General features: G+C 41.6%; 1 protein-coding gene across 1 annotated transcript; it reads left to right on the top strand.

The window, feature by feature from the left end:
- The first annotated feature begins 19,821 nt into the window (after positions 1–19,821).
- ZBTB14 (zinc finger and BTB domain containing 14) lies at positions 19,822–25,617 on the top strand. The gene is made up of 3 exons (XM_084209220.1): positions 19,822–19,929; positions 22,054–22,122; positions 22,536–25,617. The coding sequence occupies exons 2-3, from the start codon at positions 22,120–22,122 to the stop codon at positions 23,877–23,879; spliced, it is 1,347 nt and encodes a 448-aa protein (XP_084065346.1). The 5' UTR covers positions 19,822–19,929; positions 22,054–22,119; the 3' UTR covers positions 23,880–25,617.
- The last annotated feature ends 206 nt before the right edge of the window (positions 25,618–25,823 follow it).

Raw genomic sequence — 25,823 nt, 5'->3', positions numbered from 1 at the left:
GAAAGCTGCATCTTATGCACGAGTCTCAGTAAAAAAACTGCTATCATGCCAAACTCTATAATGTGTCTACAGCTCTAATTTTGTACTTCTTTAAGGCAAAAACAACAGTGGCAAAGGGGAAGAAAAATCTTGTGGCTACTCATAAAAGAACAATCATGTGGAAGAAAGAAAACCTCCAGGTATGTGCAAGTAAAATAAGGGAGCAGTGTTGCAGCAGATGGTGATACAGAACAACCAATAGCTGTGTGGTTTTGTAAAACTCTTGGGGTTTTTTGTTTAGGAAAATGAGGTAAGGCAAACAGTGCTAATGCAGAACTTCTGTAAAGGTAACACAACCAATTTGTTTAAGTGACACTTGGTAAAAAAATAAAACAGACAAAATGTACCACAGGTATAACAAAAAGTTCATATATGCAAGACAACATATCTCTTCTGTTAGCATGTATCCTGTAAAATGTACTCTGTCATAAATTACTGGCATTGCTGTCTCCAAAAGGAATAAAAATAATGATGGACTAATATCCATCCACCATCTGAAACAGGCATATTTCACCTTTACATGCTATTATTGAAGGCCTCAATGAAGAGAGATAAGAATGGAAAAGGCCATCCCATTAATCTTGCTAAATTCCCCAGCATGTCCTCAGGTTATATAACACTAAACTGTATCTCTAATCATGTCTTTAGATACCAGCAGCTGTGTTGTTATTTGATGATATTTTTAATGTGTGCTAGGGAGGAACTAGGGAATAAAGTCTATATCCAATGCCTGCACAGTTGCTGTGCTGATGGCTCAGCCATGAGCAAAAACTTCAGGGGATTTCATTAGGCAGTAATATTTGCATTTGTATTTTCCCCTTCATAAACAGGCATGAAACTACAAATTGTGTGAACAAGACTGAGGTATTTCAACATTAAATCAGTAATATCTTCATACCTACATGAAACTATGCAAAGCAGCTATTGCTGAGACTCCCAGGTGATCTGATTTCAGCTGTAAATAATTTGATAATGATGCTCACCTTAAATTATCTGCTTGATCAAAGTAACCTTGTGTGCTCAGCTACTCTGACAAATAGATTTGTTATAAGTCAATTAGTAAAGCTTTTGTCAAAATTGATGCACTCTGTGCTGGCAACAACAATTAAAACTCACCCACCTCTTGCACTGTTTTGCTGCTGGAGAGAGAAATAATGATCTTTTGAGACAACAGTAGTATCTAAGACCTGCTAATATAGGTGTCTCTGCATCCATTTCTCTCCCAGAGGAAGAAAAAATAAGTGAAGACAGCAGAATTTCCCTCTTGATTCTCTTGGGAATACACTGATGGATAGAAGTCATAATCCCATGCAGGCTTTGCTTCTGACAGGGCAAGCCATTGTCCTCGGAAGATGTGGTATTTGAGAGCACTGGATCTGTCGGCGTCTTTTGGATCTGGTGGTGCCTTTCCTAGCAGGTTTTCAGCAGTCTCCTGGCCAGCCTTTCCTGCCCAGTTACACTGTAACTAGTCTAGAACTGCACAGGGGAGAAACCTGCCTCTCCTGGCTCTACTTCCTACATCCCTGCCAGGTGTTCTGCAGTGTTTCTCATTGTTATGTGTTATGGACCCCTTGGCTCTCATCCTTCCTCTAACAAAGTTTTCAGCTTCATCTCGGTCATTTTCTCTGGGATGAAATCACAGCCACTCTTCCTGTTGAGCTTTTCTGTCATCTTCCTGGTACAAAAAACCAGCAACACAAGTTGCAAGACCTGAAGATCTGACCTTACCAAGTCTATTGTATTCAACCTACAAATACAACATCCCTACTACCTTGATGACAGAAATTTTCATAGGCATCCATATCCATGTAAGGTGGCAGAGAAACATCCCTCATGCCAACTCACTTGTCAGCCAACACCTGTGGCCTGCCCAGAGTCTGCTATGAGGGCAGTCAGGCTGGGATCTTTCCACATTATCAACACCCATGTCCTGGGTCCCAGTCCCTTTTCTGGATAGGACCGAGTATTAATCTTTCTGTTAGCAGAACAGAAATGCATAAAATAGCTACCTAAAAAGAAGTTGAAGCCTAGAAAATATAACACCCTCCTCTACTATTTTCTATTTTTATTTTTATCAAATGATAGCTGCAAAATGTCTATATCTATTTTCCAACAACTATTCCTTGCAAATTCATAGTTCTTTATACCCTGCTGCTGTGGCTGATGAGCACAAGTTCACAAATGCAGAGTGTTAGTATTGTTGCCATCAGAAAACAATTTTCAGTCTGTATTCAATATATCCCATTGCAAATATTAAGGTATAAATAATCTCATGGCTGGTGCAGAATCAGTTGAATAGTTCCTTCAATAAACTTAATAGGAACTTCTCTTAGACTGAGCTCAGTCATTTGATGGGCAGAAACAGGCATCCCTCTCAAATTCACATGAAGGTGACTTCAACAATGAGAAGCTTGTGCCTAGGTCCAGCACAGCAAAGGTGAAAAGAAGGTAAATAGCTTCCCTCAGATAGTTTGTATTTTTGCTTCACTGGGAAAGACACACCCATCCACTTCACAACAGTGATCTGCTGTCATTCAGAGACATCTCCATTTTGTGTGTTATGCTGGACATCAGCATGGCTTGTCAAATCTTGCTTGTGCAGATGATAGGACAACCAAAACATTGACAGCAATTCCTTTACTTCTCCCTTCTCTTTATGTTTGAAGTGAAATTATCAGGTAGTTCTCAGATCAGACTCAGCAAATGACAGGGAAACCTGTCGTTTTGATTTGATATTATTTTCTGTATCTTTGTTCTAATGCAAGTACAAGTGAATTAATCATGGCAGAGGCAGTAGGAAGGCACAGCTTCCAACATATGAGAGGAATCTCACTGGGAGATTTTGTCTCAAGACCTGGAAATGTGTAAAGTGAGAATTAAAGTATGCATATTCCTTTCTACAGTGCATGTTCCTTTCTATGGTGCCAGACAGAGAAAGAGTTGTGACAGACTTAGAAGGAAATAAAACATCTGCCTATATCACACAGGTAAACATAAGTATTTTTCTCTAAAAAGAGATGTAATGTGGGAAAAAAGGTCTGTGTACTCCAAGGTCTAGGACTCAAAATAACCTGAACAGATGGGTCTGAAGGATGTAACCCTAAAAGAGGGCTAGAGCAAACAACAGATCCATGACAGATTTACCAGGTTGTACTGAAAGCAGGAGAAGTAATTTGGAACAGAAAATTTACTATATGTATGCAATCTAACAACCAAATTTGTGAACAGCACTTGCTAGATATGTTACTTTTGTTAGTACAAGATCTGGAATCTGACTTGAAGGCAGATGAGAAAAGAGAAAGGAATTCTGCTGTGGCAGGTTTTGTTGTGGCAGCAAACAGAATTCTGCAAGGTCTTCCCATTTCTATATGAAACCTTCTAGTATTTTAGTAAACTTTATATAGAACGTATACATTCCACGGTTAGCAGGAATTCAAACTATCTCTTAAAGCCCTCTTGCCCTTTAAAACTGTATATCTTTAAATGTTGCAGGAAACTGTTTGTGTAGTATTTCTCTGCAGTATGATCTTGCCTCAGAATTTTACCTCAGAAGACCAATATTCCTTCAAACAGGATTTTTCCACCCAATATCTGGCAGTGAAATCACTGGAAATCAAAGCAAATCCTAGAACTACAATATCAGAGCAGTCTCATAATTACAGCAATGAAAATCAAGGCCTATGAATATGACAGATCGTTCAGGGCCCAAGCTGGTGAGGTCTATTTTACCATGTGAAGGGAAGTCAGGAGGCAAATGTACCTTAACTTTGTTAATACTTTTTTTCTTCCATGGGAAACTGTAAATACACAATCTAGAAGCTCCTGACCACGCCTCTAGGTGTAAGCCACTGTATTGAACCCAGGTTGTATTGAACACAGGTTGTATATTTGGCATGATCATTGCTGACTTATTTCACACTGCCACACTGCAAAAAGACAGGAACTAATAGCAATTAAGTCCATCATCAGTAGAGTGTACAGTTTGTTTTACTATAATGTCTTGAACCCCTGCTTATGGTCCACAGCTTCATTTTGCAAAATACAGAACACATACAGACCAAGAATGTGGATTCTTCCACTAAACAGCTTACAGGCAATGCAAGAGAGGACTGCTTAGAGACACCTAGGTGAATGGAAAGGGATGTGAGGGATGAGGATCCCAGTGCACATGGCTTGTCTAGTATAAAGAGTTTTAAAAGAGGAACTTTTAAGCAGGACATGAGAAACACTTTATTCATGTTTATAGAGAATTTCCAGAACAAACTCAAAATAGTCCCACAATGGCTGAGAGAAAACCTAAGGTAAACTAAGAAATTTAGATAAAAGGTTTGATGACTGGACTAGTGACAGGACATGACTGTGGAGGCCAGTGAGGCAAGAAACTAAACTGTACCAAGGTAGAATGGAGCCAAAGGTCACAGATAATTTTATTCAGGGAAGACACAAACTCAGTAATCATGCTTGTGGGGAGTTTTTGGATAGGCTAATAAGGACGAGGAAATGGGCAGTTATAATCATCCATCAACAACGAGGTCACTGACATCTGAGCATGAGGGGCCTTGAGAAGAGGAGAAAGACATTCAACAGACAACAGTAAGCCAAAATTAAAGACAATGCTCTATAGGGTCCACATACCAGGTACCCAGGAGATAATAGAAGGCTCAGGTGAGATTGAGTGCTCTTAAAGTCAGAGTGGGTGAGAGTATTTGAAAATACGAAGACTAGAAAGTAAAAGCTGCCTCATCCTCTCTCTGGTCTTTCTGCACTAGTGATCTTGTGAGGGAAAAGGCACCCAAATTTTTCTTGAGTTACTGCTTATGTAAAACTTCTGTGAGCAACATATTGTATGTTCAGGAAAATCAAAGTAATTAGCTGAGCAGAATTCATGGCTAAATTGCTCCTGAAAAACGAGCAAGCAAAAAGTTTTAACAGTGTGTTAGAGGACTACAACAGAACATTGCTGAATCAAAGCAGCCTGCAATGCCTAAGGCTGTTATGCCACATTTAGCCTCTGTATTGACAATACATAATCCTGTGGCTCTTTAACTGTCACAGCAAAACATGCAAGCATATATAGTACTGTTAACACACAGTGTAGTAGGCTAATAGACAACATACCAATCCAAAGCTCTAACAGATGCTCTGACTTGTGCAGTGCATGAAATACTTAAATATTGTGATCATTAGCAGCCTCTTCTTGAGTATCACATGCAGTCTTGGGCACCACAATAATGAAAAGACATAAAGCTATCAGGGAGCATCCAAAGGAGTGCCATGAAGCTGGTGAAGGATCGCCAGGGGAAGCCTTGTAAGGCAGAAGTCACTTGGTTTGTTCAGGCTGGACAAGAGGAGACAGGGAAGACCTCATTGCAGTTACATCTGGCAAGGGAAAGCAGAGGGACAGGATTTTCACCCCGAGGGTGATTGAAGCAACAGCTTCCCAGGGAAGCAGCCATAGCACTAAGCCTGACAGAGTTCAAAAACCATTGGACAATGCTCTCAGGCACAGGGTGTGATTTTTGAGGGGTCCTGTGCAGGGCCAGGAGTTGGATTTTGGCAATGGCTCTGTATCCCTTTCAATGCAAGATATTCCATGATTCTAACAGTCTGTGTGTGATTAAGCTACCGAGCTGTTTGCTCCTAAGCTAATAAATTAAATTTTTTCTTTTTTTTTTAATACACAGCTACACCTGAGCTTTTAAAGCTAGAGGGCTAGCAAAGGCTATCTCAGGTTCTTCTGAAACACGATGGCAATTATGTTAGCAAAAGAAAATCCCTGAGGACTGCATAGCACTTATATTTGGCGATCTTAAAACAAACAAAAAATTTTCCTGCTATTTTTCTCTAAATTTGGATTTGGACAGAGTTACAGCACAGCTAAGTGCAGATTTTATGTGTTACAGTATCTCCTGAGAAGCATTTGCCCTCCCAAGTGCAAAAGAAACCACATGGGTTAAAAGTTAAATGATTTCTGGAATATTTTGTGGATGTCATATATATGTGGACGTCATGTCTTAACAGAGGGGCTTCTGCTACTGAAATGAATGATGTCTACAGAATCTATGTCAATATAAAAGGTGAAGTTTATAGCTGCTGTCATTTCACTCTCATTCCTGCTGTGTTTCAGTCTATTTGAAAGACAACTCTGAAATCAGGGCTTGTACTGTTAAGGTACCAATTGTATGCCCTAAGAAATTTCTAGTGCATGCTAGGACTGGTTTCATAGGCACTGAAGGGAGAAATTCACAGAAGGGTGTCATGGTTTAAGTCAGAAAAAACAGCCACTTTCTCTCATATGGGGGTATTTAAAGCAAGAGTTATCCTAGCACTTTGATTTGCTTAAATGTGTATGGAAACTGACTTATTGTCATTTTAACAGCTCTGAAAGCTGGTAAGTGCATGCACCTAAAGACTGACAAAAAGAACTCGGGTTTACTTCTATTAATAACAATATACCTTATTAACACAGGAGAAAGTCTGGAAAATGCTGCAGTTACAAAATATCTCTAGCTTAAAATGTGCACAAATAATTTCAATTATCATTTCAGTGAGTGCTACCATGATGGACAGCACTGGCCAGCATGTGGAAATTTATGTTTTGACTATGGTAAGCTCAGAGAATGAGAGTCAATATGCAATAGTGGTGTACCACACACCTGCTTTATTTGCACATATATCCCCCCAACAGGTAGGAACTTCCACAATGGCTAGTTGCATTTGATTTAAGGACTGATGCTAATTGAGATGGAAAAGTCTGTGAAGGGACAGAATCCATTTAAAGCACTCTAGGCTTTCCACCTGGCACCCACCATTAAAGGATGATCCAGACTGGCAACATTACTTTCTGTAAATTGGACTACTTGGCAGACAGTAGGCAGAGCCAGCATGTTAATATTATGAAAATTGTCCTCTATCCTCTCCATCCCTATCCCATTTGTCCTATGTTACATACAGATACTGGCACCAAGGAGAGACTGTAAGAATTGTTCCTGAACTGTGCATGACTATTGTGGTATTTATGCAAGGTTTTTGAGAAGTTTCTGTATCTTCATTGGTATTACAGTTAGATGGTTAGTGACTTAGTTGTGAAACTCTTCTAGGGTTTTCCAAGAAGAGATTCTTATTTTGGAATATGTTTCTCATCCACATTTATGAGACCAGCTGACTGCTTTCATATCAAATAAAACATGAAGGCAGACTACAGAATATAGAAAGCAGAAATGGTTGCTTAGCCATCTACCTTGAATTCTGTGAGTAAATACAGACAGAATGGTAAATGCAGGTTAATTAAGTTGCCAATGCATAACATAATCAGTGTAAGTTTGGAAACTCTGCTGCATGTATGCTCTAAGTGATTAATGTAACTCTATTTTAAAGCACATAACTCTATTTCATAGCACATTTCAAGCAAAAAGACTTCTTGTATTACCACCACAGGCTGCAGCTGTATCACTCACAGTTTTGGCTGAGATGTCAGTGGGCATTTAAGTCCCAAGTATGTATGAGGTAAAGCAGAATGAGTAACGTTTGGGATGAGCATAAGGCATGATTGTTATTAATCTCTTCATACTGAGACTGAGCAATGTTCACTTGCTCCAAGTAATTTGGCAGTCACAGCTGCTGGAAATATTTATATGTGCTCTGTGAAAAAGACTCTAACAGACTGTAGTTATAAAGCATAAATTGTTCAAACCAGGCAAATGTAACTTCTACTTATTTCCATGGGACTAATATTTCACACAAGCCTGTAATTTATTGCAAGTTATGCTTCCAGTACTTCCTGCAACTTTTACAGTACTGAAGCACAGACCTGAATGTGGTTGAAAAGTCCATGTGCAGTTGAATTCAGTTTGAAAAACACACACACACAATACTGGGTACTCAAGCAGATGAAAGAATCTTGATCAAACAAGCTGGTAAGAATAGCCTGTTTTGGCAGAAATTTTGACAATCCTGTGGCTGAGCAATGAAGGCCAAGTCCAACTGTACATCATTGCACTAGGAGCAGCAGCACACCATAGCCATTTTAGGTTACCATTTTAGTGTGCAGTAGCTATATCCCATGGATTTTTTCCAATTTTCCAACCACTTTTATACAAACTCTTGGAATTGGAAAATCCAGAGGTTTTCTGCCTCAGAAGCACTTATCAGTACTACAACTTCTTGTTGCAGCAGGCAAACTGAAAATTAGTTTGCTATACCTGTTGCACTATTCTTTTTTATGTTCCAGTCCTTCCATTTCTTATTTTATTAACTGCGTTTACCAGTCTTCCTAAGGACATACTTTATCCCAGGGGACCTTGTACATTAGTTGCATGCATCTAACCCATTATCTCAGAAGTCAAGGGCAGATTATTTTCCCATAGGTTGAACATCACAAGTTACAGTGTATTGGGTTATTTTTATGCTTCTGCAATGGTAGCAAAGCCAACCTACAGCTATTAGGGTGCTCTGAAACACCACTGAAGAATACTGTGCTTAAAGTCAACATGGAAACACAGGCAGACCTGAGCTTCAGACAGACAAATTATTATGTTTTTTTGACACTAGACTCCATAGGAAACTAGATTTTTAAAAAAGGAATTTGTGGAGTATGCTCTGGTAATACCAGACTTTTAAATAAAAAAAACCAAAACAGCCAATGACAACAACAAAAAACCCCCAAACCCCAAAAAAAAAAACCCCAAATCTCCAAACCTTAGTCCCTTTGCTTGAAATACTCTGTCTGAATTGACATAAAGGATTTTAAAGTCCTATAAAGTCAAAATGAATAGGGCTCCACAAAGAGGGGAGAATTTAACTGTTGTATATGTCATTGCTTGTGGGCACCTGTCATCTCTGTCACCATGGTCCCTCCTGACAGCAGAGGAAAGTGTTTTGGTGGCCACTACATATTATTTTCTTATAGCCGCATATAATTGTTTTTAGTCCAGTAAATACTGAGGACTCTTCCAAGCCTCTGGAAGATGCTGAGTAGACAAGGAACAATAGAAGGAGGAGAAAAGGGAAGAGCTTCTTAAATTGTGTTAAGTTAGTATTTCCAGCACATCATTGCTTTGATATACTTATCTTTAGATCTCTTAGCAATTTACAAAACTGTGGCAAGGCAATTTGTTTAAAATTGCACAACAAATATATTGATCATAGTTGAAATCTATTATCCTTAACAGACACCTCTTTTTCTTCTGGATATGTTTTTGAATTCAAAGTCACAGCCTTTAATTTATATGTATTTGGGAGATTATTTAAAGGGAAATGGCTGCTATGTACAAAGTAAGTGATTGGCAACTATTTTCCCTTACCTCTCCTGCCTACAGTTTCCAGTTTTCAGTTAATTTGACTGTAATTTCTGATCTTATGTAAAGCTTTTTCATGTGTTTCTGAGACAATGAAAATCATTCTTATCTACAGTTTATATACCTGCATACCAATAAAGATTTCTCTGTAGCCACCAAATCCCATAACCAACAGTTAAAATCCCTTCATATTGAAGTATCATGAGGTCCAAAAATGATAACAGGATATCTTTTCTTTTGGGCAAACAACTAGCTACATGATATAAAGATGAAGCTTACACTAATAAGGAACATGGAAGAAGATCCAGACTAGTTGACAGGGGATTGCTTTTGTTTTAAACAGTAAAACTAATAGGATTCAGTATAACCATTGTCTTTATTCCACATTGTTCACACTGTGTAGCACACGAGGATACAAGTAACCTCAATACATTGAAGTAAAAAATTAAATACTGCTTTTGCAGAATCCAGTCCTAAGAAAGCAGACAAGGCAGTAATAATACTTATACTAATTCTAAAACAGGATTTTCATTTTTCTAAACTCCCATTAAACTAAATGGAGAGCCAGGGTTTTTTCATCTTCTAAGAAATGAAACTGATGATTTACAGTAATAGCTTTGGATTTATCAGAAAATAAATTCTGTTGCATCTGAAGAGACCTGGGATGTGTTCAGTCCTGTCTTTAACACTGCTTGACAGTGTCTCCCATGGAAATCAATGGGAGCCATTCTAGGTACTTTCGTGGATGTTGGATGTGACCTCTGAACACTATGGCATTTGAAAAGCTCCTGGAAAGTAGAGGAGCACACTTAAAAAAAAAAAAAATCCCCAAATGCAGACTTACATTTTTCTTTCATACTCTAACATACAACTGTTTAATGTTCTTGAGACTACTAGGAGACAATGGTAGGCAACATTATAATTTAAAATCCCCTTTCTCCTCTCCCTTAAAAATGCACTTACACTTCTACTTTTATTTGGTAAATTTATTTCCTAAATTCTGTGTACAGAGCCATAGAGAGGGATATTTTCCAATGGGTTTAAAAGATTATTTCACAGCTCTATGCATTTTTCTCTACCTAAATTTTATTTTTTTTTCTGTATATGAGGTGATGTGTTCAAAAGTTAATGTTAGTCAATAAGCCAGTATTATCTATGCATTGAATTATAAATTATGGGCCCACATCTGCTTCCCTAATGAGGGGCAGTATTCTTACTGACTATGAAGAGAATGAGCTTAAGCAAATTTCTAAGCAGCAATTTTTCCCAGCTTCATTCCTTTTCCTAACAGGCCTATGGTAGTCTCAAGATGTTTGTATGCACCTCAGGTAACGCACATAAATATGAGAAATAAAATCCTCCCTGCAAAAATTCATTGTACTCTTCAACTGGGCAGTGACCAATGTCCTGTATCTGCATTTATGAACAGAATAATTGTACTCAATATGCAGGATCATGACATCTCCATAATTGTGCTGCCTTTCAGGAGAGGCATCTTGATGGCCTAATGGTATATCCTCTCTCCTTGAAGACCACATATTTTCATTAACTTGACATTGATTCAAAGTGCTTTTCATTCCACCAGTCCTTTATACAATTATTTGTTCAACGCACCCCTTGCTAAGGGCTGACCCACATAAAAGGGGAAGGAGCTGTTTCTATAGATCAAGCAAAAGAATAGTCTGATTTCTAGAAATTTAGGATTAGAGTTTTGGTAATCTGAGCGACTGAGCAGTTAAAACTGCATCATAATGCAAATACACAGAGGATCACAGCGAAGATTATTAAAGTAACCTTAATTCTTCCTTCTTTATCCATGGAGTGCTTAACTTCAAAGCACTCCTTTTCCTTTAATGCAGGCTTTTGGCAGTTGCAGCGTTTCACAGACTGGCAAGCCAAAAAGAACACTGTAACCATCTAATTTGACAGAGTATATAAAACGGGACACAATGTGACTTGCTACTGTTAATTTGAGCCAATTAACTAGGGTGTGACTAAGCATAACTTTGAAAGGCATCCATTTTTTCACTTGAGGATTTTGAGAGATGAAGAATCCATTAGTTTTCTTGCTGGTTTAATCCAACAGTTAATCATTCCCTCTGTTTAGAAATTAAGTATGCATCATTGCTTATCTGAATGGTTTCATGGTCACAGCTTCAGACAATTCAAGTCTTTGGACTAAAGATCCCTTTATTTGCTCAGTATTTTCTCTCCATAAAGTGTCTTAGTCTCTGTAATTAAGTCATCCTAATGCATACTTGTTGAGGAAGCTAAACAAATAGTAGTTCTGAAGTCTCTCACTCTAAAGCACTTCATACAGCCCTCCAAATAATTTTGAAACCTTTTTTTTCATCCTCTTCAGAATGTGGGAACCAGAAATGTGCTGTGTTTCAACAGGAGATGAGAGACTGATACCCATCATGAGTCCAAACCAAACCCATGCACACCTGCTTCAGCTTACCCAGATATATCTAAATATTTATATATCTATATATGTATATCTATACCTATTCTTTTTCTTGGGCAAAAGTTATGCAGCCTTTTTGGGACATGTAGAGATCTATTAGATTTATGAGACTAATTCTATTTTATGATATCTGTTACCTTCTTCAAAACATTAAATATAGAAAAAAAATATTACACAACAGCAAGGCTTGCTGCCACCAGCAGTGGAAGTAAAGCAGACAGCAAGGAGAACACTTTGCCACCGGCCACTGTTCTAAGGTTGGAATCCACTGTAGGAACACTGATCCTTCACCCAAGGATGTTCAGACCATCCTCAGCCAGGGGGACTCTGCTAGTGCTGTTGCCTTTACTAGATCTGTCAGTCCAGCCTTAGATTTCACCTTCCTACTTCTGGTTTATTTTCTGCATTTGAGGCTGCTAGACAAAATTCCACCTTCTGCAGCATTCCTACAACCATGTGGCAAAAAACATCAGCAAAAAGTGATATCTAAAACAGTCTTATTGCTACTACAGATGAGTCACATCTCAGAGCTGCCTGAAGGCAAGGTGTAAAGCTTGTTCTTTGGAAAGGAAAAGGTTTCAAGCTAGAGCAAGCACCCAAAGAACTTCCATTCCTCTCTCTGTGTTTGCTACTACTCTATGTATTCTTGCCATTAGAAGGAAGATGGTTTAAATAACTGACATCACCGAAAAAATTAATTCCTTCTCCTGGACAGCTATTACCACCTTTAATATTAAAAAGTCACTTCAGGGAAGAAAAATGAGCACCAGAGTTATTCTTTCTTTTTCTGCACTTTTAATAACTGGCAATGAAGGTCATGTGTTTCTCCATGGAATTGAAAAGCCAAACCTTAGTTCCTTAATTTTGTGCAACATCAGGATGACTTTTTCAGCTTTCTTGGCTGATTTATTCCATTAAAATTAATCAAACACTTCTTCCATTATCTTTTTTTAATTCTTGAATGGGTTACAATTAATTATGTTTAATTGTTTCAACAGTGCACAGAAGGGGTTTTTTGCTTCTAACTGGAGAACAGTTAAGCTCAAATGGTTTTCTGTGGTTATGGTGAGTTTGGGGTTTTTTGGTGATGTGTTACTGCAGCGATCTTTAATGACTTAGCTGTTTCATGAGATCACTTCTGAGAGATCACTACTTTCATTGTCATAAAATGGTTTCCATGCTTTCTGCAAATATTCAGATTCAACAGTGAGATGGAAAATGTGGGTGTTAACAGCATAAAATCTTTCAGATCTCCTTGGAGAAAGGTGCTGAAAAAGGCTTAAAATGTACAAACTAAAATAGCAGAAGTGCTCTCCGTTCTAAAATTCACACATTTAAAACGTGAAAGTCTGTGGTCATTTAGCAAATGTGCAGCAAACCCGATAGGCTGCGCATAAACCGTCACACATAAAGCCACAGAGCTTGCTCACTGCAACGAAACTTTCCATCTCTCTTCATGGCTATCAATGCCAAAATATGCTCAACTGCTTGGGAAAATGGCAGCAGATAAGTGCCTGCAATGAACTAGTGAAGCAAGCAGCTGTACCACCCAGAAGCATGCAAAGCTGTCTTTTAGGGGGAGCCTGATTCCTCTCTGCTAATGGCATTTTGTTGGGTTTTTGAATGCAGGAATACTGGTTATTCAGTGATGTAAAACTATCATGCTCTATATTGATTTTAATTTTTTTACAGAGCATTTACTAACAAATATAGCAATGGGGAATTAATTGGATTGTTCTTGCTCTAAACAATAAACATCTAACTGTTTTAAAAAACATGAGGTTGACAAAGAATAAGGTTGGAGGGGACTGAGGGCTGTAGCTGTGAGATGACTGATTTTTCAATTATAGTCTATCCATAATTATGAGGAACAGTTTCCAATATTCAAACACAAGATAAAAGCTTGCTTTTTTTACAAAATAAATACATCACAGTAAATAGCGCTTGTTTGCATTTGGCAAGCTTGGCTCCTTTCAGAAAATGCAGACTATGCCATGTCCAAATGATTCTATCACTAGGAAAAATGTCTTCAGTAAAAGGGTCATCAAGTATTGGAAAAGGCTGCCCAGGGAACTGGCTGAATCACTATCCAGGGGGTATTTAAAAGACATGTAGGTGTGGCATTAGAGACATGGTTTAGTGGCATACTTGGCCATGCTGGCTTAACAGTAGGATTCAATGATCTTAGAGGCTTCTTCCACCTTAAATGATTTTATCATTAAAATTCAAATGTGAATAAAAATCATTATCGCATAGCCATGATGAGATCCATGATATCTTGGTAACCACAACTCCAGCTCAAAAAAGAGTTAAATTGCTCTGCTCTGCCCATTCTCATGCCAGCAGATAATTCATCCAAAAAAATTTGTGTGCCCTACTTACACAAACAAACTGGACAGCGCATAAATAATTCACAGAATGGCAGCCTCTTTTATTAACTGCATACTGACAGACTCTGACAGAAACATGAAACATGGCTGAAACCACCATATAGGACCAAGTTCTATATGTACTCTGTAAATCAAAAATGCACCTGACCTGTGAATGAAAAATTTGTTCTTTTTTGACAGATCAGGCACGAGGAAGCTGTTATACTTTTGTGGACCAGCTGTTTCTTAGCAGTATGTTATACTGCTGGCAGGTCCGCAGTACAAGCAAGAATCAAGCACAGATACAGCTCTCACCAAGTGAACATTAAGTAATTCACCAAAAAGCTTTCTATTTTTCTTACATACTACACCCTCAAAGATCAAGAAATACCCAGGTTAAAAAACAAATGTGTCATTTTAAGCTTTTATCCATTTGATACCATCTTTATGTAGGATAATATATATATAAATATATGTCCCGCTCCTTCCTTCTTCTCTGGGACCTCTCACACCTGTTCAATGCTCTCTTTCCATTGGGTGCTGTGAATAAAATAGACACTGCTATTCCTTAAAGTCTACCTGTAGCATTTTTTACCTTCAGCACCAGAATATAGGATCACAACTGGATCAGGAAGGAAGGAATCAGGTAGGAAGACAAGGGCACAAAAGTAAGGAAACACAGAAAGAGCACCATGGGGAAGAAAGAAAAAGTGAAATTTGATTATATGTTTCTGGCACTTGGCATTGGAAAGTGGCATCTATCCTTCTTCACTCGCTGTCCATATGGTTCTAATCAAATAAGGGTGTCAGCAAAGTCAAGGAATTTGGCCAAGAGTAAGGTAATTGTCAATGAAGGAGGAAGAGAAAGAAAAAAAATGGAAAAATAGGAGGATGAATGAGGTACAGGGGAGAAATAGATAAAAATACTGAAGAAAGAGAGTCCAAACCCCAAAACATGAAAAAATATATACCCCTAAAAGGGGTAGGGGGAATAGGGATGGGACATGGAGACAGAGGGGATATTAACAGGGACAGTAATAGGGTGTGTGTTATTATGCAAATTACAGCTAGACTTGACTAGACTACGGGATGTCTTGTGCATGCACAGAGTGAACTGCCATGTTCACACAGCCACATCTTTCTACCTTCCAGAATTCTTGATAATCATCTGTCTCCAGGCATTACTTTACATGACTGTAGATAAACACACCATAGCAGTAGTAGTAGAATTAATTGGTAAGAAAAGCATATCATTAAAATGCTCATCTACTTAGAATACAACAGTATTAAGTAAGATTTTACAGATCAGGTTCTCTCGACAGGACTTGTGTCCCTTCAGGCATTGGTGCAAACTGCAAGCTCCAAGCGCTGTTCAGTCATTTGGAGGGTGGCGTGGCCTCTCACCACCCCTTTGTACAGCTCAGCCAGGGGCTGTGTCACCAACCTCCATCATTTATGCTCTGCTCCTCCCCAGTTGTCTCTACTATTTCCTCTTTCGTGGGGATACTTGAAAATACAGGCACGAGTAAGTGATGCGAAAACATGACTAACTCACACGCAAATTTCTGCCGGGAAATTTGCCAGGTTGCTATGGGAAACACACACTGCAAGGAGCATCTGCTCCCTGACTTCCCTCCTCTGTCCTAACACATCCCCTTACACTCTCAGGAGGCTTTGCTGTCCTTGCTGACACACGGGAATATACTCACAGGATCTATGATTCCCTTTCACAAATGCTGGATGATTTGGATCTTCACCTTTTTTTGTGCACTCAGCCTGACAAGAAATCTCACCCACGGAAAATCTGTGTCCTTGTATGATGGTCAATTCTGCAAGACCAAGATACAATCTCAATACATGAAAACTGGCCATAATATCATGATGTTTTTATTGTTATTTGGAACTCACAGACATTATAAAGCTAACCATTTCAAACACACAGGAATCCACAGACACTTAATACGTGTTTTACACCAGTCACCACTTAGAAAGTGTTAGATGGGGGCTTCAGTCTTCCCTGCAGGCCACCTCCAATGTCTCATGCATGGTTACACGAAGTGGCACTTGTCATTCTTCCCTCCTGTTACACAATTTTCTAAACAAAACAAGCACATCCTACAAAGGACTCTTGTCCCTTACAGATATCCCTGCAATCCAAACAGTCTGGAAACAGCCTGTTGGTTCAACATATCCACAGTATCTACAGTCTGGTTCATCAGGTAGGAAAACAGCAGAATTATTTCACAGCTTAAATGTTAATCTGTGCTAGCTGGGTAAAGGATAATTTAATAGGAAGAGTGTTGCAGTCAGATACATGATTCAAACACTTTTTATGCAGAAGGGTAATTTCCAGTAAATAAAAAAAATCCTTGATTTTGGCAACTGAGATGACTACACATATAAGCCCACAGACATGCTAGAGGAGATTTGGTGGGTTTTATTCTTATGCTTCACCTTCAATAATACATATTTTCAATCCCAGGTATTTTCATCCAGAATTTTTGTGACATTTACGTTTTGTCTCTGGTTTCCAAAACCTAGTGCAACATTCATATGTATGAAATATGAATCAACAATATGACATACTCTACTGGGTTTGTGTGACAACATTTTGGTAGTGGGGAGAAAAACAGAGGTAACTTCTATGAAATGCACTAGGAGCTTCCCCTGTGTCTGGCAGAATCAATCCCAGAAGAACCCAAGACAGATCCACTGCTGGCCAAGGCTGAGCCCGTCACTGAGGGTGGTAGTGCCTCTGGGATAACAGTAAGGAAGCAAGGGCAAAAATTGCAACAGAGATAGGAGGGGGAATACGTGAAGGAAGCAGCTGTGCAAACACCAAGGTAGGTGAAGAAGAAGGGGGAGGAGCTCAGCACTGGAGCAGAGATTTCCCCTGTTGGACAGCCCATGGAGGTTCATGGTTCAGCAAATATTCACCTGCAGCCCATGGAAAACCCCCAAGTGGAGCTGGAAGAATCCCAAATGAAGCTGTGACCCTGTGGGAAATCTGCACTGGAGCAGCCTTTTGGCAGTTGTAGACCCATGGAGAGAGGAGCCCACACTGGAGCAGGTTTGCTGACAGGACTTGTGACCCTGTAAGGGACCCACACTGGAGCCATCTGTACTTAAATGACCTCATCCCTGGGAAGGGTCCCACGCTGGAGCAGTTTGTGAAGAACTGCAGCTCATGGGGAGCACTTGTGTTGAAGTTTATCAAGGCTGTCACCTGTGGAAGGGATCCCATGCTGGAACAGGGAAAGTTTGAGGAGCCCTGAGAAGGAAGGAGCAGCAGAGACAATGTGTGAACTGACCCCAGCCCCCATCCCCCATTCCCCTCAGCAGCTGGCAGGGAGAAAGAGAGAGGAAGAGAGAAATTGGGAATGAAGTTAAGCCTGGGAAGAAAGGAGAGGTGAAGGAAGGAGGTTTTAAGTTTCAGCTTTTATTTCTCTATGTGGATTTGACTGGTAACAAATTAAAATCATTTCCTCAAGTGGAGACTGTTTTGCCCGTAACAGTAATTGGAGAGTGACCTCCCCCTGCCCTTATGTCTCAATACATGTGTCTTCCAACATACTTTCTCTCCCTTGCTCAGCTGATCCTGACTTTGGTGGGCACCAGGCATCCAGCCAGAGTCAACCCACCACACACAGTTAGATAGTAACAATTTTTTTTTTTTTTTTTTACTCTCCACAAATCCATAGTTACTGAGTCTGGATATTGAACATATGCTTCCCCTATTTTAGTATCTCAGTGGGAGCTACTAATGATACAATTTGAAACACACAGAAACACACATTCAGCAGCAGCCTAAGATACAGAAAAACAGAGAGAAAAAATGGATAGCTGTAACTTTTGTGAAGTACAGGGTTCTTTTTTCAATAAATAGTTTAATTCTGATTACTCACAGCAGAGCCTGGCCCTAAAAGCTAGGCATATCCACACTGTCAAGTACAGATAGAGCAGGAAGAGAGAGTGTTAACAAAATTAAGTGGGGTCATTTGGCTGGTCAGTGTGGTAAACAAATAGCTATGTGTTTCTCAGGAGCAATAAGGTTATTGCAGGAGTGTTTGGGACACTGTCGAAGAAAGAAACAGCATGTTGTGAATTTGTAAAAGGGAAGCTCCTTCCAAAGCGGAGAGGGTTCTTTTACAGGATTCAGAAATACTTCAAAGACTTCATGCAATCATCGAATGGTTTGGCTTGGAAAGGAACTTAGAGATCATTTAGTTCCAACCCCCCCTGCTATAGACAGGGACACCTTCCACTAGACCAGGTTGCTCAGAGCCCCATTCAACCTGGCCTTGAACACTTCAAGGACTGAGGCATGCACAGCTTCTCTGGGCAACCTGTTCCAGTGCCTCACCACCCTCACAAGGAAGGATATCTTCCCTATATTCAACCCCAATATCCCCTCTCACTTTGAACCCATTACTCTTTGTCTTATTTAAGACAGTCAATTCTGCCTTCTGAATGTAAATTACCAATGTTACTACAAAAACAAGCCTGAAAGTTTTGACTGCCCAGGCAAAGTAGGGACTTCATTTCATTATATTAAATAGGGAGTGGGAAACAATTATTTTTAAAAACCCAGCAAAAAAAAGTGATACAGCTGGACCAAAACTCAGTACATATGTCAGGGCATTACACAGAAAACCTCTCAGAAAATATCCCAGGAAGGGGAAGGAGTTATCAACCTAAAGAAAAAGGTCAATTTGTTGCTCCCAGGAGATGACTCCACTATTCCAGTGAGTTCTCTAATTCGCAGTACTTTCCAACACAGATACCGATTTTTTTTCCCAAGCAGACATGTTCCCAAGCAGACAGTGCATTTCACACTAGCACTGTAAGGTTTTATTCATGTACAAATTATTCCAGTGAAAGCTGTGCCATCAGAGCAACCATCTCATGAGATGCTTTTTGGAAAGAAAAACCGGAGGTGGGAAAGGAGCAGTGCAACAAAAGCCTTTATTCCTTCCTAGCGATCGCGTTACGCCTTTTAAAATCCAACCCCCCCGAGTATTTGCACCAGGGAGCGCAGGCGGGTTTGGGTGGGCAGAGCTGTTCCGCGCTCGGTGGCAGGCAAGGGACACATCGGGGCAGCATCGCTCCCGCACCTCCCGCCACCGCCGTCCCTCCACGGACGCGCGCGGGCGCGCCCCCGAGCACCGCCCAAGCGCCGCGCGGGTCCCGCCGCGCCCGGCTCGGGGCCGAGCCCGCGCCGCGCTCGCCGCCGTGCGCCGCCTGGCGGGGGGAGGCCGTGCCCGCGCCCCGGGCTCGCACACGCGGCGGGCGCTGGCGCGGCGGGGCGGGTGCCCGCGGCGCGGCGGGAACGGCCGCGGCCCGCGCGCCCCCGCGGCCCGAGCCGCGCGTCCCCCGGAGCGGGGGGAGGGCGATGGGAACTGGCGCGCCGCAGGCCCCGCTGCTCCCCCCTCCCCGGCCTCCTCCTCCTCCGCGCTCCCCGGGCACAGGCGCGCCCTCTGCTCGCACCGCGCATGCACGCACACCCCGCGCCCCCCCCCCCCCCCACCGAGCGCGCGCGCGCGCGCGCACTGGAGTGCTCGTGCAGGAGGCGGCGGTGACGGCCGGAGAGACGCGCGCAGGGCCCCCCCCCCCAAGACCCCCTCCCCAAATTCCCCCCCATTCCCTCCCTCCCTCATTCCCGTCCCTTCCCCCGTCCCCCTCCCGCCCGGCGGCAGTGGCAGAGGCAGCGGCAGCCCCCCCTGGGAAGCGCGGCTCCGCGCGCGCGGGCGGGCGGCAGGTAAGCGCGAGCCCTCTCCCCCCTCCTCCCCCGCGCCCCTCCCGCGCCGCGGCCCGGCCGCCGTTGCGCTGCGCGCGCGCGCGCTCTCCCTCGCACGCCCCCTCCCTCCTCCTCCTCCTCCTCCTCCTCCCCCCGCTCCCTCTGCCATCCCTCCCCCGCTCGCCGCCGCCGTTACAGCCCCGGCAGCGCGCGCTGGGTGAGATGGCGCTGCCGCGGGCGCGCCCGCCGCCAGCAGCCCCGGCGCCGTCGCGCGCCTGCCTCCCGCGGGCGAGGGGAGGGCCAGCGGGAGGGGGAGGAGGAGGAGGAAGAGGACGCGTCCAGCGGCGGATGCGCACGCTGGGGCGCGCGGGTCCCGCGCGGCGGCGGCGGCCGCCGCAACAAAGGGGCGCGCGGCCGCGTCCAGGCGGCGGGAGCCGCGCGAGAGCCGTTGGAGCGGGGGAGGGAGAGAGGGAGGCACAGACGGACGGAGGGAGCGGGGCGCTGTCCCCGCGCAGCCCCGTGAGGCGGCGCGGCTGGAGCGCCGGGCTCGCTCCGGAGAGCGGCCGCCTGGCGCTCGCGGGCGCCCCCGACGCCGGGCCGGGAGCGCGGGCGGCGCGGCAGGGGCCGGGCCGGGCCCCGCCGGGAACCCGCCTGCGCCGCGCCCGCGGGTGCGTGGAGCGGGCTTGCGCCTCCGCGGTCACGGGCACGGCGGCCGCGAGAGCCGGCGCGGCGAGGCGCCGAGCGCGTCCCGAGCAGTCGCAGCCCCGCAAACAGCTCCCTGCGGCTCTTGCGGAGTTAGCGGCCGTGTAAAAAGCGTGTGGAGGAATAAATCTAAATTGCCCAGTGGAATAAGTAACCAGAGCTTTCTTAAATCAGAGCTGGAAACGCTCTGGGAGAGTGCCTGACCCGCTCCGTTCGCAAAGGACTAACTTCGCTCTTTGCCACTTGCACACCCCTGTATAGTCCGCAGCCCTGTTTTCAGCCAATTGCTTGTATAATTAGTTCTCAGTGTCGAGAGAATTGCAGCAAAATGCATACAGTTTAACAGGACGGTGCAATGGCTGCTAGATTATTCGCAGAGACATTTTGTTGCTTAAAATGAGAGCATTTTCCCATCTTGTAGAGAACACTAAAAAGATCCCGTTTAAATAGTTGTTTGTCCTACCATCATCAATGCTGGACTGATACATTTTCCTAGGCCGGCAGAACCAGACAGCTCATAAATATATACAGTATTGCTTTCTGGTTTTGTTTCCTCTTGTTTATTTCAAGTATTTACAGACTTACTATCTAGCTGTCTTAAAAGTTGATAATTTAGGTCTAAGAAAATAATTTTGGCCGTCCTTTTTTTACTTTTTTTATTTTAATTTTTCTCTGTAGCCAGGGACACTTTAGTGGAGGTGCCAGACCTGCAGAGCCAGGTGTTCCCATACCGTCTGAAACACACAGCACCAAGAGTTGCAAACCTGTCATCATACCTGTCATCTGCTTCTGTTTCATATATGGTTATGGATAAATTAGAATTTAGGGAAGAAATTCCCAGGAGACCTGTGCCAGGTGGTGCAGGATTTGTTCCAAAGTATTAAATATCTCTCCTCTCCACTGTGTTTCCTGCTTTGGCACAATTAGATGTCTGTTGGGATTGAATAATTTGAAATTCTGTGTCTTGCGTTATCCTTCTGTTTTCTGGTATCTCCATAGTTTGGAAATCTGGTACACTTGTCCCTTTCCCTGGTCCTGGATGAGCATCCATCCCTGTCCCTGGTTTTCTGTCCTTTGGGATGTTTGGTCTGCTTGCCAGACCCTCTGCTAGGCTGGCTCAGCTCTCTGGTTCAGCAGAAGACTGATCACCCTCTTGATGGGTTGGTTACTATGTTAATTGTGGTGATTCCTGGGGAGGGTTTTCAGACCTTTAGATTTAGTGCAAAGTTAAGTAGCAGGAAAGTGGAACCAGGGAAGTGCAGTAACCATAGGAAAGTAAACACATGGAATTGTCCTCTACAGTGGTCTGTAGTGTCACTGAAAAAATAATTGGGTATTTTACGTAACTTTAAATAATTGAAAATGCTGTCTTTTAACACTCAAAATAATTTTTGGAATAGATATTATCGCATATTGAAATGTTATTATCTTCCCATCTTTCAGGCTGAAGGTGGCCCATTCTGAGATTAATTTAATAATCATTTGCTTAGAAAACTTCCCGCATTGTTCATGGTAAGGCTTATATTTGATATTTCAAATTTAGTTTGTTGTGCTGACTTATTTAGAGTATTTCTTACACATTTTTAATGTTAATATTTCCTTTAGCTGTAATAATGGCTTATGAGTTGGGTCATACGTTTAATGAGAATTGGAGTTTTAAAGAGAAAGTTTTCAATTTTGTGTAATTAAATCAATAAAGATTTGAATAATTGTAAATTGTGTAACCTAAAAAAGACCTTTACACATTCACAATTTTAAAATCAGTTTCAGAGTAATGCTTTTACAGTCTAACAGGCTTTTTGTGGTCATTTTATGCAAAAAAAGAAGTTGTTTTTTTTTTAAATGATGGAAATTGCTTCATCTCTTGGGATTTTGTGACTTAGAGTGCTTTATAAACATTACAGAATTTCCCTGTTAATTTACAGGAGTTTTTCATCAGTATGTCTGAAACCATTAAATATAATGACGACGATCACAAAACTGTGTTCCTGAAAACACTGAATGAACAACGTTTGGAAGGAGAATTTTGTGACATCGCTATTGTGGTTGAAGATGTTAAGTTTAGAGCCCATAGGTGCGTGCTTGCTGCCTGCAGTACCTACTTCAAAAAGCTTTTCAAAAAACTTGAAGTTGATAGTTCATCAGTAATAGAAATAGATTTTCTTCGTTCTGATATTTTTGAGGAAGTTCTCAATTATATGTATACTGCAAAGATTTCTGTTAAAAAAGAGGATGTTAACTTGATGATGTCTTCAGGCCAGATCCTCGGTATTCGGTTTCTTGATAAACTCTGCTCTCAAAAACGTGATGTATCTAGTCCTGAAGAAAACACACAGTCCAAGAGCAAGTACTGTCTAAAAATGAACCGTTCTATGGGGGAACCCAATGATACCCAAGATGATGAGGTGGAAGAGATTGGAGATCATGATGACAGTCCATCAGATGTGACGGTGGAAGGCACTCCCCCAAGTCAGGAAGATGGTAAATCACCAACCACTACCCTGAGAGTGCAAGAGGCAATTTTGAAAGAGTTGGGAAGTGAAGAAGTTAGAAAAGTAAACTGCTACGGCCAAGAAGTAGAGCCTATGGAAACAACAGAATCTAAAGACTTAGGATCTCAGACCCCTCAGGCACTCACATTTAATGATGGCATAAGTGAAGTGAAAGATGAACAGACACCAGGATGGACCACAGCAGCCGGGGATATGAAGTTTGAGTACTTGCTTTACGGTCACAGGGAACACATTGTATGTCAGGCTTGTGGAAAGACCTTTTCTGATGAAGCGCGTTTGAGAAAACACGAAAAACTACACACTGCAGACAGACCATTTGTTTGTGAAATGTGTACAAAGGGCTTCACCACGCAGGCTCATTTGAAAGAACACTTGAAAATACACACGGGTTACAAGCCGTACAGTTGTGAGGTGTGTGGGAAGTCTTTTATTCGTGCACCAGATCTAAAAAAGCATGAAAGAGTTCACAGTAATGAGAGGCCATTTGCATGCCATATGTGTGATAAAGCTTTCAAGCACAAGTCCCACCTCAAAGACCACGAAAGAAGGCACCGAGGAGAAAAACCTTTTGTATGCAGTTCCTGCACTAAAGCATTTGCTAAGGCATCTGACCTAAAAAGGCATGAGAACAATATGCACAGTGAAAGAAAGCAAGTTACAGCAGCCAATTCCATCCAGAGTGAAACAGAACAGTTGCAGGCAGCCGCCATGGCTGCTGAAGCAGAGCAGCAGTTAGAAACTATAGCCTGTAGTTAAAGCAGGAACTTTATCAGAAATAATATAAGAAATGAAATGGAGCAAAATCTGTTGTTGATATACATTTAGACTGAGAATCTTTTCAAGAAAGCATATTTTTAGAGGATTTGAATGTTACATAGGAATACATAGCATCGCTTGGTTAGGTATGTTAAAACATTTCAGAGATGGGTATTCTGAGAATGTGAAACAGTTTCGTCGTCACTAGCAGTATAATGCACTAATAACTGCTTTAATTCGAGAATGTGATCAAGTTCTCTATAGCAGGGATCATCACTGGCCGATACTTTGCTTCATCCAGTATGGAATACCGAATACAATGTAAACATTGCAATCAGTGAGAATCAGTGAGTTATGCTTGAAAACGCTGAGATCTCAAAAATCACAAACATGGAAAGAAATGATTTGGCTTTCATAATTCTTAGGTGCTGTACCTACAATTTTTTGAGAAGCATACACTGAGTCCTTAAGCTTTTTAATTCTTCCTTTTTTCACCTAATGTAGGTTGGTACAACAGAGTGCAAAGGAGAATGGTAATCAAAATGAAATTGCTTCTTATTCCATTCCCTCAGATATCCTCCTATTTTTATAAAGGTGGCAAGTTTTCATGAAATAGTTGCATTCTTGAAAAAACTGCATTATTTACAGGGATTCTGGCTGGCAAAGCAGAAGTGTCATGGCATTCACCAGTCCCTTCTGTGGGCAAAAATGTCTGCCTCATTTGTTTTTATGTTCACTTTTTATACAGGGCCCCAGAGGCGGGACTGGGCCACAAAGGAAAAAGGGTGGAGCATGGAGGAGACATGCTCCTTACTCAAACCCAGTAAAATCAGTAAAAGCTATTGCAGCCTGAGATGGTTTTTATTATGCAACTTCAGGTCACCTAACCTAGCACAGTGAAGGCAGAGGAGTATCTGCAGGAGCAGGTGTCACTGCCAAACTCCTGAAGCTGCAGGGCTCAGCTGGGGTTTGTGTCGGGGCTGATCATACAGCTCATAGGTCCTGTTCAAGTATAAAAGCTTCCACCTTTTGACACACCACCCCTCATCAAGAGGGGGCCTTCAGTGAGTGACTTCTGTCATAATTGATCCTGGGTGGGTGTTCACTATTAGTCAGTTGCTTAGTCTATTTTTTTTTTTTAACTAGCTGGGGTACATGCTGATAACAATAGTTAACTCACAGAGTCAAGAAAATAAGTGATCTTTGGATTGCAGTCTGCTACTTGTGGTCATCAAGAGAAGACACATTAACAGTGGCAATGTAATCCAAAGGTATATCGACCCTTCATTTAAAATTTGTAAATACTACAACTGTTGTGAAAACTTCATTTGAAGTTGGAATGGGCAAAAAACACACTTGGGCACATGGTTGGTAACATTGGTCACTTGCGATACCTATAGCATATCAAAATGTTAGACCAGTTTCTGATAAGTTACTGTGTGGTAGATCACATCTTGCTTTTCTAAATAGAAATTTAAAATAGTGTTTTTGGAACTGTTATATGGAACTTCAATTATTGAGGGATTTTTATTTGTTTGAGGTTTTTTTTTACAGCTTCATTTTATTCATGTATTCATCAGGTTAAGCAGTTATCTTTAAATGCCAGTAATTGTTCAAACGCTGGTCTGTAAATAAAACATGATCTTAATATTTTAGAAAATGTAAACTTTGGACCTTTACCAATATATTTTTTTAAAATGTTGCTTCATTTTACATTCAGTAATATTAGTTTGTAAACAAACTATACATTTTGTACCTGTGCAACATCAGAGGATGTGTATTCATTGCATTTTATTGGTTCTCTTGAGGAACATGATAAATGACCATTGTTAAAATGTTTTACTGTATATGATCATAGATATAAAGATAGTAGGTCCAAAATAGGATCTACTTTTTTTTTCTAAATATATTCGTCTTGCTATGTTTTCTTATCTGAAATTGTGT

The sequence above is a fragment of the Fringilla coelebs genome (genome assembly GCF_963513975.1).
Source record: "Fringilla coelebs genome assembly, chromosome: 1".
Lineage (NCBI taxonomy): Eukaryota > Metazoa > Chordata > Aves > Passeriformes > Fringillidae > Fringilla > Fringilla coelebs.
Note: the sequence above shows the minus strand (reverse complement) of the source record. Positions and strands in the feature narration are given on the sequence as shown.